Genomic DNA, 13,943 nt, shown 5'->3' on the forward strand with positions numbered 1-13,943 from the left:
ATGTTTAAAAACTAAACAATTCCCTTAACCCTTATTTAATTATATAGATTCCATTACTATTATTAGAAAAAAAAAGAATGATTTGTTAACTTTTTTAACTGAAAGAAATTCATGAACGTAAACTGTCAGCAGTTTAAGTCTTTTTAATCTCTTACGTTTCTAATGATTGTTCCACACTTTCAAAAACCCGTTACACAAATCAAACATTTTCTTTTCCACGATTGTTCCACAACGTTAAGAATTAAACAAAGTATTTAAGGAAAAAATTGTCATAAGAGTTACATTTATTTTAAATATTACATCGGTAAAAACAGTGTTAAATTTGACATGATTTAGTTTGGTTTTAGAGAAATTTCTCTTTTTCACTAAAAATTGCCTTTACACTACTTTTTAAATGTTTGAAAACTAAACAATTCCCTTAACCCTTATTTAATTATATAGATTCCATTACTATTATTAGAAAAAAAAAGAATGATTTGTTAACTTTTTTAACTGAAAGAAATTCATGAACGTAAACTGTCAGCAGTTTAAGTCTTTTTAATCTCTTACGTTTCTAATGATTGTTCCACACTTTCAAAAACCCGTTACACAAATCAAACATTTTCTTTTCCACGATTGTTCCACAACGTTAAGAATTAAACAAAGTATTTAAGGAAAAAATTGTCATAAGAGTTACATTTATTTTAAATATTACATCGGTAAAAACAGTGTTAAATTTGACATGATTTAGTTTGGTTTTAGAGAAATTTCTATTTTTCACTAAAAATTGCCTTTACACTACTTTTTAAATGTTTAAAAAGTAAACAATTCTTTTGAACCCTTATTTAATTCTATAGATTCCATTACTATTATTAGAAAAAAAGAAGAAAAAAAGAATTATTTGTTAACTTTTAACTGAAAAAAATTCATGAACATAAACTGTCAGCAGTTTAAGTCTTTTTAATCTCTTACGTTTCTAATGAATGTTCTACACTTTCAAAAACCCGTTACACAAATCAAACATTTTCATTTCCACGATTGTTCCACAACGTTTCGTTCTGTGAGCAATGCAGAGCTAAGACAATATCCTGGCGGATCTCTTCGTAGTTAATACCTTACTTAAAAAGTAGAAAAAGGATGTTCTTTTGTTCATAAATATGAAAATATTCACAGGTTCACGTGAAGTCAAGGCTAATTGGCAGACCCCAGTTGGCACAGTGGCGTCGTCGCCGGCGTTTTCTGTGGCTTCTCTCCAAACAGTGCCGTTATTAATTGCTCAAGGAGGTCGTAAAAGTTGTCTCACACCATGAGGGCGCAACATACTCATGACTTACAGATAGCCCCGAGATACGAGTGATTTACACTTACAATTCAGTTTGAAACCGCTCTAACTCATTAATGGGTGTCTGCAGCAAAATAAAAGTGTTTCTTTTAATCTTGTACGGTTTTATCAGGCTTAAATGATATACTTGGAGTTTGCTAGAGATTTATTCAAGATCGTAATGTTGTTGTCCTTTGGCAACGATGACTGACATTTCAGCCATTAGTTGGATTGTTTTTATCTTTAATGCGATTAATTAATTCAGTAATTGAATAGTGTTTAACACATTCAGTAAATTTTACCCTCGTGTGGCGAGTTTTTAATATATCTTTGAGCTTAAAGGTTGAAAAAAATCTGACATACACGTAGAATATTCTAATTTTGTTTGTAAATTAAATGGGGGGGGAAATTCTAAATAGGCAGAAATTTCTGTAGATACAACCAAAGAATTGTTTAATTCTAAGTGCACTTGCATTTTATAGTGTAGAACAGCAGTTCTCGATTTTTTCAGCTACGAAACACTTAAATGATCGAACTTCTTTTGGTGGAACCTTGACTGTTAAAAAAAGCTAATTAGTAGGTGTGCATATTATAATAAAAAAGCATTTAAATTGATTTAGAAACATTTGATGTAAAAAATATTCTTTTTATTGCTTCATCAATTAGTCTTAAAATTAGGTTTTATGTTAGGCAGTTGAATTCGCAATTCTGCACCGGCTTTTAATTAGTTTTTGACGTATGCATAAATAAAATTGAATAAAATAAGCTAAATTATGGTTTTTGATGAAGAACTGTTATAAAATATGAGAATGATTATCGGAGAAAAATATTTTGTAATTCTTGAATTTGATTATTTTATTTTGAATTTTAAATTTAATGAGGAAAACTAGTATAATCATTTATAAATGTATATGCGTTCAGTAATTTTTCAAAATAATGTTATTCTAAAAAATATAAATATATGTTTTAAAATCTATTTCTTTTTATTGAAATTTTACTTATGAAATTTCCTAATGACACCTGATTATTAAATAAATAGTGGATTATTAGTTGAATGCAGGTTACAGGTACCTATTACAGGTTTCAAAAATCATTACTAATTGAAGCAAAATGAAATCATGGAGCCCCAGTGACCTTTCCACGGAACGCGTGGGTTCCACAGAACATCTTTTGGGGACCGCTGGTCTAGAAAAATGAATGATAAAATATAATTATTCAGACCAATTATTTCCCCCTGGTTGGTATTTAGATACTCTCAAAATTTGCATCAGTAGACTCGGCGTGCAGCGTAATGTTCAATTACGTAAGATACTTTAAATTAAACAAACCTGCATAGAAAAATCTAATGTTAGAAAATAGATATGACATGCTTAATTCTTTACAAAAAAATTTGAGACGATATGCAACGTTCTTAGCACACAGCGAAAATTCTCCTTCAAAAGAGGTACCTTGTCAGGGGGGACATAAACTTATATTTTTGGGAGGAGGAAATTCTCATTTTTCCAAATGAAATTCCTAATTTGCCCGAATAGTAAATTAGAGACTACAATAATTTTCACATATAATAAAAAAAATAAAAAGCGGAATTTCGTTATTTCTTAATATACCGAACTTATACTTATTACTTATATACTTATTTGTTAATATACCGAATTACCAGACATAATTTGCTGAATAATGAAAATCTTCGGGAGGGCACAGTGACCCTCTGTGACCTCCCCTCCGGAGCGCCCCTATACCTTCCCCAGATTTTTCTTTTTCAATGTTTTAAAATCGTTGTTTATTTATAATTAACTCCAACGAGAATTTAGATAGCAAAACAACATCTAACTTCCAAATACGAGACGAATTTAATGTTAATTGATCCCACTCTGATTTCAGATAGTAAAACAATATCTAAATTCCTAAGGCAAGATAAATTTTATATTAAATAGTTGACTCCACCAAGTATTCAGATTTTAAAACAATATCTCACTTCCAAAGACTCAACAAATTTGATATTAAATGAATGACTCCACCGAGAATTCAGATAGTGAAACAACATCTAACTTCCAAAGACAAAACAAGTTTAATATTAAATAATTATACTCCATAATAATAATCATACTCCATAAATAATAATTATATTCCATACTACCTCCATAATAATTTACTCTACCAAGAATTCAGATAGTAATACAATATCTAACTTCCAAAGACACGACAAATTTAATATTAAATAACTGACTCCACCAAGAATTCTAATAATAAAACAGTATTTAACTTCTAAATGCATGACAAATTTATTATTAAGTCCTTAACAGCCTAATTAGTATATCCAGATTTGGTATTATTAAAAAGAAAACACAAAAATCGCCTCATCAATGTCTCAATCAGTATTCCTAATTGAAAAATTCACAGCCATTTCTAAATATTCCATGGAACATTTGTTCATAAAAGAATAAAAAAAATTAGTAAGATAGTATTATCTTCAACGACGTGATTATTTGATACAAGAGGTTAGAATAAAAATTTGCAGCAGTGAAAAATAACGATGTTTCAGTTTATGAGCCGGCTGCATCTAGATTTAAAGCCTCATAAAATATCCATACCATGAAAGCCGCTCATTTTAAAAACTCGGGGTTAGGGCTTATTTCGTTCCCCGCGGCCTACAAGTATTTGCCCCGCCCCCTGTTAGAAGTAAATCAAAGTACTTCTCTCGTTATAAACTACTTTTTTTTTCTCTCTGCATGTAGGAATCCTTGTGGTTTGAACAGTTTTAGTTGTATGGGGAGTACATAGAAGAAGGGAAGAAAAAAAAATAAGGAAAATGAAAGGGGGGTTCAGTCAAGAATGTTTATGAAAAAGACGAAATATTGTTGATGGATCAGAGGTCATTCTTTAAGAAATTGGGGTTTCGTGTTTCAGAATACCAGGGGATGTTTTCTAGTGGTTTTTGATTTCCTAAGAATCTAGAACGGATTTAAGGCAAATTCTTTCGGGAATGTATTTCCTGCCATACTTTTTTTATTAATATAAGAGAAGAGTTTGCATCAAAATACTTGAAATTTCAGAAATTATATCACACAAGTGACATAATTCCAGAAATTATATCACACAAGTGACTTTAAAAGCTATCGAAGTACCGATATTTTCAATTTATAACTTCTGATATTCCTACTTTTATTCGATAGTATCAATTGATATCACTACTTTTGTTTAGTATCAGATGGTATCAATACTTTTGTTCGATAGTATTACTTGGTATTATTACTTTTTTCAGTAGTATTCAAAAAAAAATTTGCATATTTTTCATATAGCACGAATATTTTCCGATGTGCAATTTTTCTGTTCACATCAATTTTTAGGCCATATCAAAAGCACTAGAATAGTAGAGTCGGAGTCGAAAAGTTTGTAGCAATCGGAGTTGGAGTGAAAAAAATTTGCTCCGACTCCGATTGACTAAAGATTGGGTGCTATATTTTTAAAGACGAAACGAAGTTTTGAATCTTATGAAAATTATTTAAACAAATATTTATATTCAGTACGTAAACAAAAATATTACTCAGATGAGTATTGCAACAATTATTTAAATTATAACTTATCTCTAATTTAATTTATCACATTATTTGAAAACTTTTAACCCTTGTTATCATTGAACTTTAAAAAGTACACTATTTTCAAAATCGTATTTTAGTTCATTTGAAAATTCAATTAAATAAAAGCTACTGCATCATTTGTAATAGTTTCCTAGTTTCGGAATATTGTCGAAATCTTTTTGCAATAAGATGTCTAAATCTGAGAATGTATGTGTGTGATATTGATATTTATCTCCTTTTTAATAATGATTTTATACATTTTCAATATTTTGTACAAATACATTTCGTAAAGTTTATTTCTTCTAAAGAATGTAACGTTATAGTTTAAATTATTATTTTAAATAAAATGTCCTTAATTTTAACTGTGCATATATTAACTGAAATTAATGTTTATTCAATAATAACTTTAATATTTCTGCGGATTCAGTGAAATTTTTGATAGATCATTAGTCGATTTGGAATCAAGTTGCAGAAAAGTTCAGATTCAGAATCGAAATCGAACATTTCAACAACCGTCTCCACAGTTCTGAAAGCAGTTCTCTGGCCAAATTAAGCAGCCGAATACAACTAGCTGATTAAAACTACAGAAGACTTAAATTAAATATCACAGCTCCTAATTTTTGCTTCTATTTTGAATTTTTTTACATTTCCATCTAAAATATAGTTATTATATAAACTCTTCTTGCAACTAAATAACTAAACTCTGTATTGTGCTAAACGTGCGATGATGTGCTAAATTCAACTTCTTCTGGTGATGTTTTGCATCAACTATCTCTTTTGCCAAGTACGTTGATTATATAGTTACCAAAATTGACCAATCAAAGATCTTACAAAATCTTGCTTAAAACACAAATCAATATCGCTATTAATGTATTACTATCGTTAACAATGAAGATAAATAAATCAAAATTCTGGAATGATATCACAAGCATCTATATTTTATTTCGACAGCAACAAATATATTTTAAAAATAACTGTAAATTCTACAGGGGAAAAAAATATTCCCCAAAGAACAAACCTTTATTATTTTGAACCAATGCAGCTTTATGCAATCAAATTATTTTTACGTTCACCCAAAGAACATTGCAAAGAAAAAAGAAAAATCAGTGTGTAGGAGATTAAAAAAAGCTGAGAGAGAGTACACAACCTGAGTAATGAGGATGAGAATTCCATCTGTTATCCTCCCGCAGTTTCACATCATTTTGGAGATTGAGGTCGTTCATATGATGCGGCTCCCTACAAATGGGAAACAAGAAAAGAGCTTCTTGTCACTGTCCATCATTTGTGACGAGGGGCGTACGGCCCCTTTTGAACTTCTAGAGGATTAAATGAGTTTCCTGCTTTGCTCCAATAACAAGGGGAAACTCTCATGTTTGCATTTAACAGAATTCTGGTCTCATGTATTTCTTAAATTACATCCTATTTTTATTATATAAGCGCTGTATGAAATAGTTTGTGTTGAGTTTGCCATCAATAATATATATGTATATACATTATTCACGAGAAATTCCGGATCTAGTTAGGATATAAAGTACTGGCTCTTTGGATACATTATTCGTAAAACACATTTTTACCGTAAAGTATTATACCGTAATATTTACCTTTATTTATTTAATTAGAGTGATTCCATGATTTTACGAGAATTATTATTGTAAATATTACGATATCAGATCACTATAAAAATTATAGTATATAAAATTTTATTTTCTGCAACATGTACCTGTAAAAATAGATATCACGGTGAAAAGTATCAGCACTTAGGGTGCATCATTCGTAAAATACATTTTACCTTAAAATATTAAACCGTAATTTTTTCGGTAATATTAATTTAATTAGAGTGGTGTGATTCAGTGAATTTACAGTTTTTACTGTAAAAATAATGGTATATCATATTTTTTTTTGTTCCAAAGCATGTGCCGGTAAAAATAGATTCTACGGTAAGAAAGTATTGGGTGCGTCATCCGTAAAATCCATTTTTACCTTAAAATAATGTACTATAATTTTTACAGTATTTACTAAATTAGAATCATTCAGTGATTTTACAGTGTATCAAATTTTTTGTTCCGTTACATGAGCCGATAAAAATGGATTTTTCGGTAAAAAGTACCTACTCTCTAATTTGATCCAGAATTTCTTTACAATTTGTTTTACAGCGTGTTTTTTGCAATGTATTTTCGTTGTTTATTTTAAATTCATCCTCATTTACTTTATTTAATTTTCCCCTTCTGGTTTGTGGATGGTGCCCGTCTATGGGTAACCTTTATTAAATATTATTCGAATAAAAACCTTACTATTACCACGGTACATGATCTGCATAAGATTCAGCTCTTCGATATTTTCGCTATGTGAGAATGGATTGTCCAATTTTACCAGACAGACCCTCCTCGCAATATTATGTATGCTTAATATATTTTTTCTACGATACTTAGACCTGATATCTAACGACTTTCATCATTTTCTTTCATCTTATTTAGCGTCAATGTCAATAAAGTTAATATCAACTGTTTCAAGCATAGTTACTATTGCTATTCAATGAACTAGAAGTAAAACTAACAACTAATAAGGAACAAATTTTGAAAGTAAATAAAATATTTTGATGAAACATTTTGTGATTTAAACTTACGATAAGTGGCCTGCTTTTCCCAATTTTTTGTTTCTAAATTATAATATAAGAATAATATTTGTTTATAAAATGACGAGTGTTTATCACACATATGTGTGCTTTTTTAACGCATGTATCAATTCTCATCCAATTCTAAGTACAAATTCAATCTAAATTTTTTTTTCTTCCCTACCGTTTTTTTTTTTTTTTTTTTTTTTTTTTTTTTTAACATTTTATGCCATCAAAACTTGACTCTATCAAACACTTTTTACCAATGTCTTAAAGCAAATTAATGACTACGCACTGACGAAAAGAAAAAAAAAAGGGTCGTGTTTCTAGCTCTTTTTGACTAGCGTTCTAGCTTATTGAAAGCTTGATAATTTTTAACGACGTATAATTAACGATAAAATAACGGTTTATAGTCTGTGGTAAAATTTAGTAATTTTATCATGATAGCTTAGGTCATGACATAAAAACTTATTCGGTTAAATTTGTTTTTCAGTTTTGTATTTTTTACTAAATGTGGGGGGATAAGGACTATAGTTTTGAAGACAAAAATTTTCAGTAAAACGTTACAATATGAACGGAAAAATTACAAAATGAATGGTTTAGACAAATATCAATTATAGTTTTTTTTTTACCATAAATGTCATTGTTATATAGCACGGAAATTTTATAATTCATATTACTGCCCTAAAAAAAAAATCTTTAAAATTACGTTATTTATTCTTTTCAAAGTAAAATCATCACTGTACTCAATGTTTAATTCATATCTTTCATTTTACCCAGTAAAGACACTTAAACAACATGCAATTTATTAAAGTGTTCACCTTCAAGCTGTGCAATTATGTTCGTGGTTATGATTATTCATTACGACTACATGAGAATTTTATACACGCTCCCTTGTTTTCCCCCTAGAAAGAGGGGGTCAAAGGGGGAGGGGAATATATAAGTGACTCTTCTATTTGAAGTTGCACACCTCTCAAAAAGAGGGAGGGTAGAGTAGGTACAAGAAAGGGGGAATAGGGAGGATTATACCCTTGTAGCTTGTAGGAGGCACAAGCGTTCTTCCTCACTTCCAAATGTTATCAGGGAGTAGATAGTTAAGCATCGTGAACACCTCCTTCTAATCGCTTGGGCCTCTTAACTCAAATCTTGTCGTTGTTCACAAGTGGACCAGATCAAGATGGATTTCCGATAATAACAGACTTTAACAACGGAAGGTAAGATTGTTTGACGCAATCTGGTAATTGGTTATTAAATGGAAATTTAGTGAAACATTTGTTCTATTAGAAGAGTAAGAGGTATTACTCCAGGAAAAAATGCGCAGGAAATTTGTTAACGTACTCCGAATATCAATTTTTGGAATTAAGTGTAAATTTCCTTTTAATGCATCGTTTTCTGGAATGAAAATAATAAGTTTTGCTCAGTCTGATACATTTATCAAATATAATAGAATTTGATATTTGGTTAATAAAAAAAAATGGAGAATTTTGTAATAATTCTTAATTGTATGCTTCTGGCATTTAAGGGATTTTCCTTCTGTTGCATTAAAAATTTAACATTGCATAATAATTAAAAATGGTCTAACGTTATGTTAATTTATTTGTTTATATCTTTTACTGGAATGAAAATATTTGCTGCTTCTCAGTGGGCTGTATTCACTAATCATAATGGAATTCAAAAGTCAATTTTTGATTAATTAAAAATTTAGAATTTTGTTTCCATATTGACTAGTATGAATAGGCTGATACCATTTAAATTTTTTTTCCTTCTGTTAATTGGAAATTTATCTATCTTATGTATTTTTTTAAAAAATGGCCCTTAAGTTATAATAATTTATTAAGTATTATTTTATGAATACTAAGGAAAATAATTGCAGTTTCTTGATGAGATGCATGCACTAATTATCATAGAATTAAAAATCAGTATTTGTTATTATTATTATGCTTAGTATTAATATTATTATGTTTATTATTATATATTATATTTATTTTTATTATTATATTTATTTTTATTATTATATTTATTTTTATTATTATATTTATTATTATTATTATTATCATTATTATTATTATCATTACTATTATTATCATTATTTTTATTATTATTATTTTGAGAATTGAGTGCCGATGTTAACTCTTAAAATGCTTTATTGCTTTTATATGCTTTTAGCAATTAAATGCCTTTACATTTCTTTTATGTTTGCCTCTGTCTATTATTGGATCAAAAATTAAGCATTGCTTGAATAGAAAAATAAATATTTTAAACTTACATTAATTTACTTTTTATGCACCGTTGTTTGAAACGAAAATAATTGCTACTGCTTAAAATGATGTATTCATCAGTTATTAAAGAACTATTGATATTTTATTAACAAAAAAATATGAGAATTTCCCTCTTTATATTGACTCTAAAAAATATACTTATAAAATTTAAATAATTTTATTTCTCATAAATCAAAAATTTATCATTGTTTTCATAAAAAACGTACATAATAATTTGGATAAATATTGGAGAAAAAAAATTAAGTAAAATAAGCTGTTGCATAGTTATTTTAAGTTATGAACTCAAAATGATAAAAACTATTGTAGAATATTTAGTAGAGAGTTTGGTTGATATTATTTAAATTTCTATAACTTAATTTCCAATGTAAAGAAGGCAAATTTAAATTTATATTTTAAATAAAAATGATGTTAAATTAATAATTACAAATTATTGAATAGTTCTGTGACATTTTCATAATTTTGTCTGTACTTTTTTATTCCTTCTTGTAATTGAATATTTTTAAGAAATATTTTAAATGTTAATATATTATTAAGAAATTTTAATTCCGAATTATTAAATTTGTGTAACGGGAAAATATTATTTAAGAAATATTAAAAATCAAATACCTTAGATTAGTTTATTTCCTCCAGTTGCTTAATTGATATTTTTCCAGTATTCATCCAGTTTCACAAAATAAATTAATTTTATAGGGTCTATAATCTAGTAATCTAAATAATTATTTACACATTCAGGGTCTACTTATTTAATGAATTATTACAACCTCATATTCTTCTCACAAAAGTGTACAAAAATAGAAGAAAAAAGATCGAATGGAATAAAATGTTCATTTAGTGGCATAAATGTTCGTTTAATGGCCATATTTTTAAAAGTTATCACTTAATTGAATAGAAAATTTTTACTTTTTATTACATTACTTACGCACATCATATAAGGGAATCAACATATCATCATTTTCATTACATTCCAAATTCGCAATACACAAAAACTGAACTAAAAATTATTCAAATAAGACGAAAGACAAGTATATCCAAAATCTAGAAATCAGACTATAACTTATAAATATTTATTCAGTATATTTGTACATTTAGGATATTGTATTTTGCTATTAAAAACGTTTTCTTTTAAAACTCAAAGACAGTTTATTTGTATTTTCAGCAACTATTTCACTATAAGTGGAAAAAAATAATCATTCCCATTCCATTTTGATTGAGGGATCAGTGATTAAATTATGATTAATTATTAGGTTACTATTTTTTAATTAAATAGTGAAGATAATGGTTTAGAACTAGACTATCTAATAACGTGCACTCTGTATGTAATATTTGTTTGTATACTTGAAGAGCTTGAGGCAATATAAAGTCATATTTACAAATTGTCTAATAAAGAATTTTTTTAAGAGCATTTATGTTGAAAAGCACCACGATTTCCAACAGTAGGTAGTAAAAATTTTCTGTTTATTGCGATGTTAACTCGTGGAAAATCCCGAAACCCAGTAAAGTATATGTTTGGGAAAAATAGTAGGGAAGAAATTAACTAAAAAGGGACACCGTTGAAAAAACTTTTTTTTTAGTTTTTGCCTTTTATTTTCTTTACTATTGGGAAAAAAAGCACACCAATCACTACATTAAAGGAAAAGAAGAAATAGTCATCGACAACGAATATTTTTGCTGCTACATTTTTAGTTTGAGGTACTAAGTTTTTAATAGGCATAACTTTTCTTCTTTTGCTTGAGTGACATTCGATTTGACGTGATTGGCGTTTCATTTAACCTAAGACCGGATTCCCACCTTCTTTTCGCAGAATTGAGGCTTCTGCATATAAGTACTTTCATCTGAAAACTTGAAATTTGGCGAAGGACGTTTAGTTTTCAAGACTGGTGTGGCGCCAAAGGTCAAGCTCCATGCTTCATCTCTTTTTCTTGAAAGTTGTTCAACAAATTACAGTTTTCTTGTAAGAGCTTATGACAGTGACGAATGGCAATATCGCTATCGTTTCCACTATCTTTTACTTATTAGACTTTCACCAAGATGGAAAATAAATTACCTAATGCTTTTCACGGGGGCGGGGAGACCAATGTTAATCGTCCGCTATTAATTACTAAAAAGAAAATTATTGGTTACAAAGCTTATAATTAATGTGCAGTTAATTAAAGATCGCTAATAAAAGTTTGGGTAATATGTAGTTCAAAGTTTAAGTGGGCTGAAAATTGCTGCTAATGATGGAAAAAAATTGTTATAGTGCTTGCTTGTGGCTCCCAATAATAGGTTTTGCAATCTTTGTTTTTGTGAAAATTCAAATCGAATAAATTATGTTGTTTAGTTGCAATTAATCACTGCTAATTTAAGAATATTAATTAGTGTTATATTTTGGTTTTTTAAAAGTGTTGATGTCAATCTTCATCAAAATGTTTCACCATAGGATAGCTAAGATAGAAATATTTACAGTATTTTCCCCTCTACACATTATATCCTCCCAAAACGTGATTTATTGAACCTTGAAAGTCAGTGTTATAGTTAGGATAATGTAAGAAATATGAGTTCTTGATTCTTTTAAAAATTTTGATTTATGCTCATCTTCCGTCAAAACCTTAACTTGCTTTCGACCAATATTTTAGCGAAAAATATCCATTAGTAGCCGTCTGGCTAACCATAGTCTCCCTTCATATAAGCGAGTTTGTCTTGGATTTATCTCGTCTTCTTGTTGGGCTCACAGTTAGAAGGTTACGAAACCACATATCCACTGTATGGATCAGCTACTAAATAATAAGTAATGCTGAAGAACCTTATTTACGAATAAATTAATGTCATAAAATGAGTGTTGTAATATCAAAAAATTAACGTCATACACTTTTTTGTTTTTTCATTTGCTGTTTAATTAACTTTTAAACTGTCGTTGTAAAAGGTCAAAGATGTAACATTATGTCCCGCGTAAATTGTAACAAAATGGTAATATCATTAAAATGTAGGGATAATGCTTTGTTGAAATACTTATGAAAGATTAATTATTCTTTAAAAATTACTTCAGATGTTTTTTCCCGCATTTGTCTATTCAAACTATTCTGTTTTTAAAAACTACGCTGTAAAACATTTCGGATCAAATTACTGTAAAAAGTATTGTAACTCAGTGTTCAGTAACTTTTTAACGTAAAATGCTTTTTAGAACCATCATTTTAACCATAAAGTTTTAAAAAAATTTGTGTTTTAAATTTATCTATCTATCTATCTATCTATCTATATATATATATATATATATATATATATATATATATATATATATATATATATATATATATATATATATATATATATATATATATATATATATATATATATATATATATATATATATATATATATATTTGGAAATTGTTTTTTGAAAGTAACTGTTAAGAATCGTCTGACTCTCAAGTTAATTGAGACTATTTTTAAATAAGTATTTGTGTTAGATATTAATTCATCCAAAATATCTTCAAAAATGTAGCTAACTATCTTTAGAAAAGATAAATGAAAATGCAAAAAATTAATTTTCTGCGAAAAGTGGAAAATTCATATAAGAACATTACTTGTACCTAACTTTGCTAATTTTGCTTATAAGTCAAAAATAATAAAAAAAAATATTGTTAGCTATATAAACATGAATATGTATCACGAATGAACATGACTGTGTATCATCTTGAATGTGTATCACGTCGTAAAAGGAGAAGCTATAGGGAAAAAAACTTCTTTGAATCTTAAGTCAATTTTTTTTTTCTTTATTTGAGATGAAACAGAATTGGTTTGGGTAATAACTGAGACCATTAAGAGGGAACGGCCGCTTAATTATTGTTTTTCTTTCTTTTACAGGAAATGCATCTTCCTCAACTTGACAAGAGATGACAGTTGAAGATGATGAAAGGGCCGCTCCATTGTATTTGGAAGTTCCCGCACAAGAACTGAACAAAGTGCTCAAAATGGTTCATAAAGTAAGACATTTGAAAAAAAAAATTTTTTTTTTTCATTATTTAGACTATTTTTGGAATGAAAGAAGATTTACCAAAAGGTGACGAAATTAGTCAAAAAGACAGACAGAATAGCACATTGACTTTTGTCATTTTTTATTAAGCTATTTACTTATTTTAAGTTATTATTTTTTGAGTTAAGCTACACAAAAGGTATGTTAATACGAGCATTTGGAT

The 13,943-nt window shown here is 28.2% G+C and overlaps 2 protein-coding genes across 4 annotated transcripts in view; one reads left to right on the forward strand and one right to left on the reverse strand.

The window, feature by feature from the left end:
• Window positions 1-13,943, reverse strand: part of LOC107453923 (lisH domain-containing protein ARMC9) — a 126,152-nt gene that overhangs the window by 40,169 nt on the left and 72,040 nt on the right. The window lies entirely within an intron of this gene.
• Window positions 1-13,943, forward strand: part of LOC107453922 (four-jointed box protein 1) — a 36,933-nt gene that overhangs the window by 9,237 nt on the left and 13,753 nt on the right. For 2 of the 3 annotated variants that reach the window (XM_016070938.4, XM_016070941.4), the window contains exon 2: window positions 13,612-13,730. In XM_016070938.4, the coding sequence (XP_015926424.3) occupies window positions 13,641-13,730 (90 nt within the window). In that variant the 5' untranslated portion in view covers window positions 13,612-13,640. Of the gene's footprint in view, window positions 1-8,453; window positions 8,704-13,611; window positions 13,731-13,943 lie in introns of those variants that run through there. The other variant, XM_016070940.4, reaches the window with a different exon arrangement.

The sequence above is a fragment of the Parasteatoda tepidariorum genome, chromosome 6, assembly GCF_982258835.1.
Source record: "Parasteatoda tepidariorum strain Cologne lab strain chromosome 6, Ptep-v5.0, whole genome shotgun sequence".
NCBI classification, from domain to species: domain Eukaryota; kingdom Metazoa; phylum Arthropoda; class Arachnida; order Araneae; family Theridiidae; genus Parasteatoda; species Parasteatoda tepidariorum.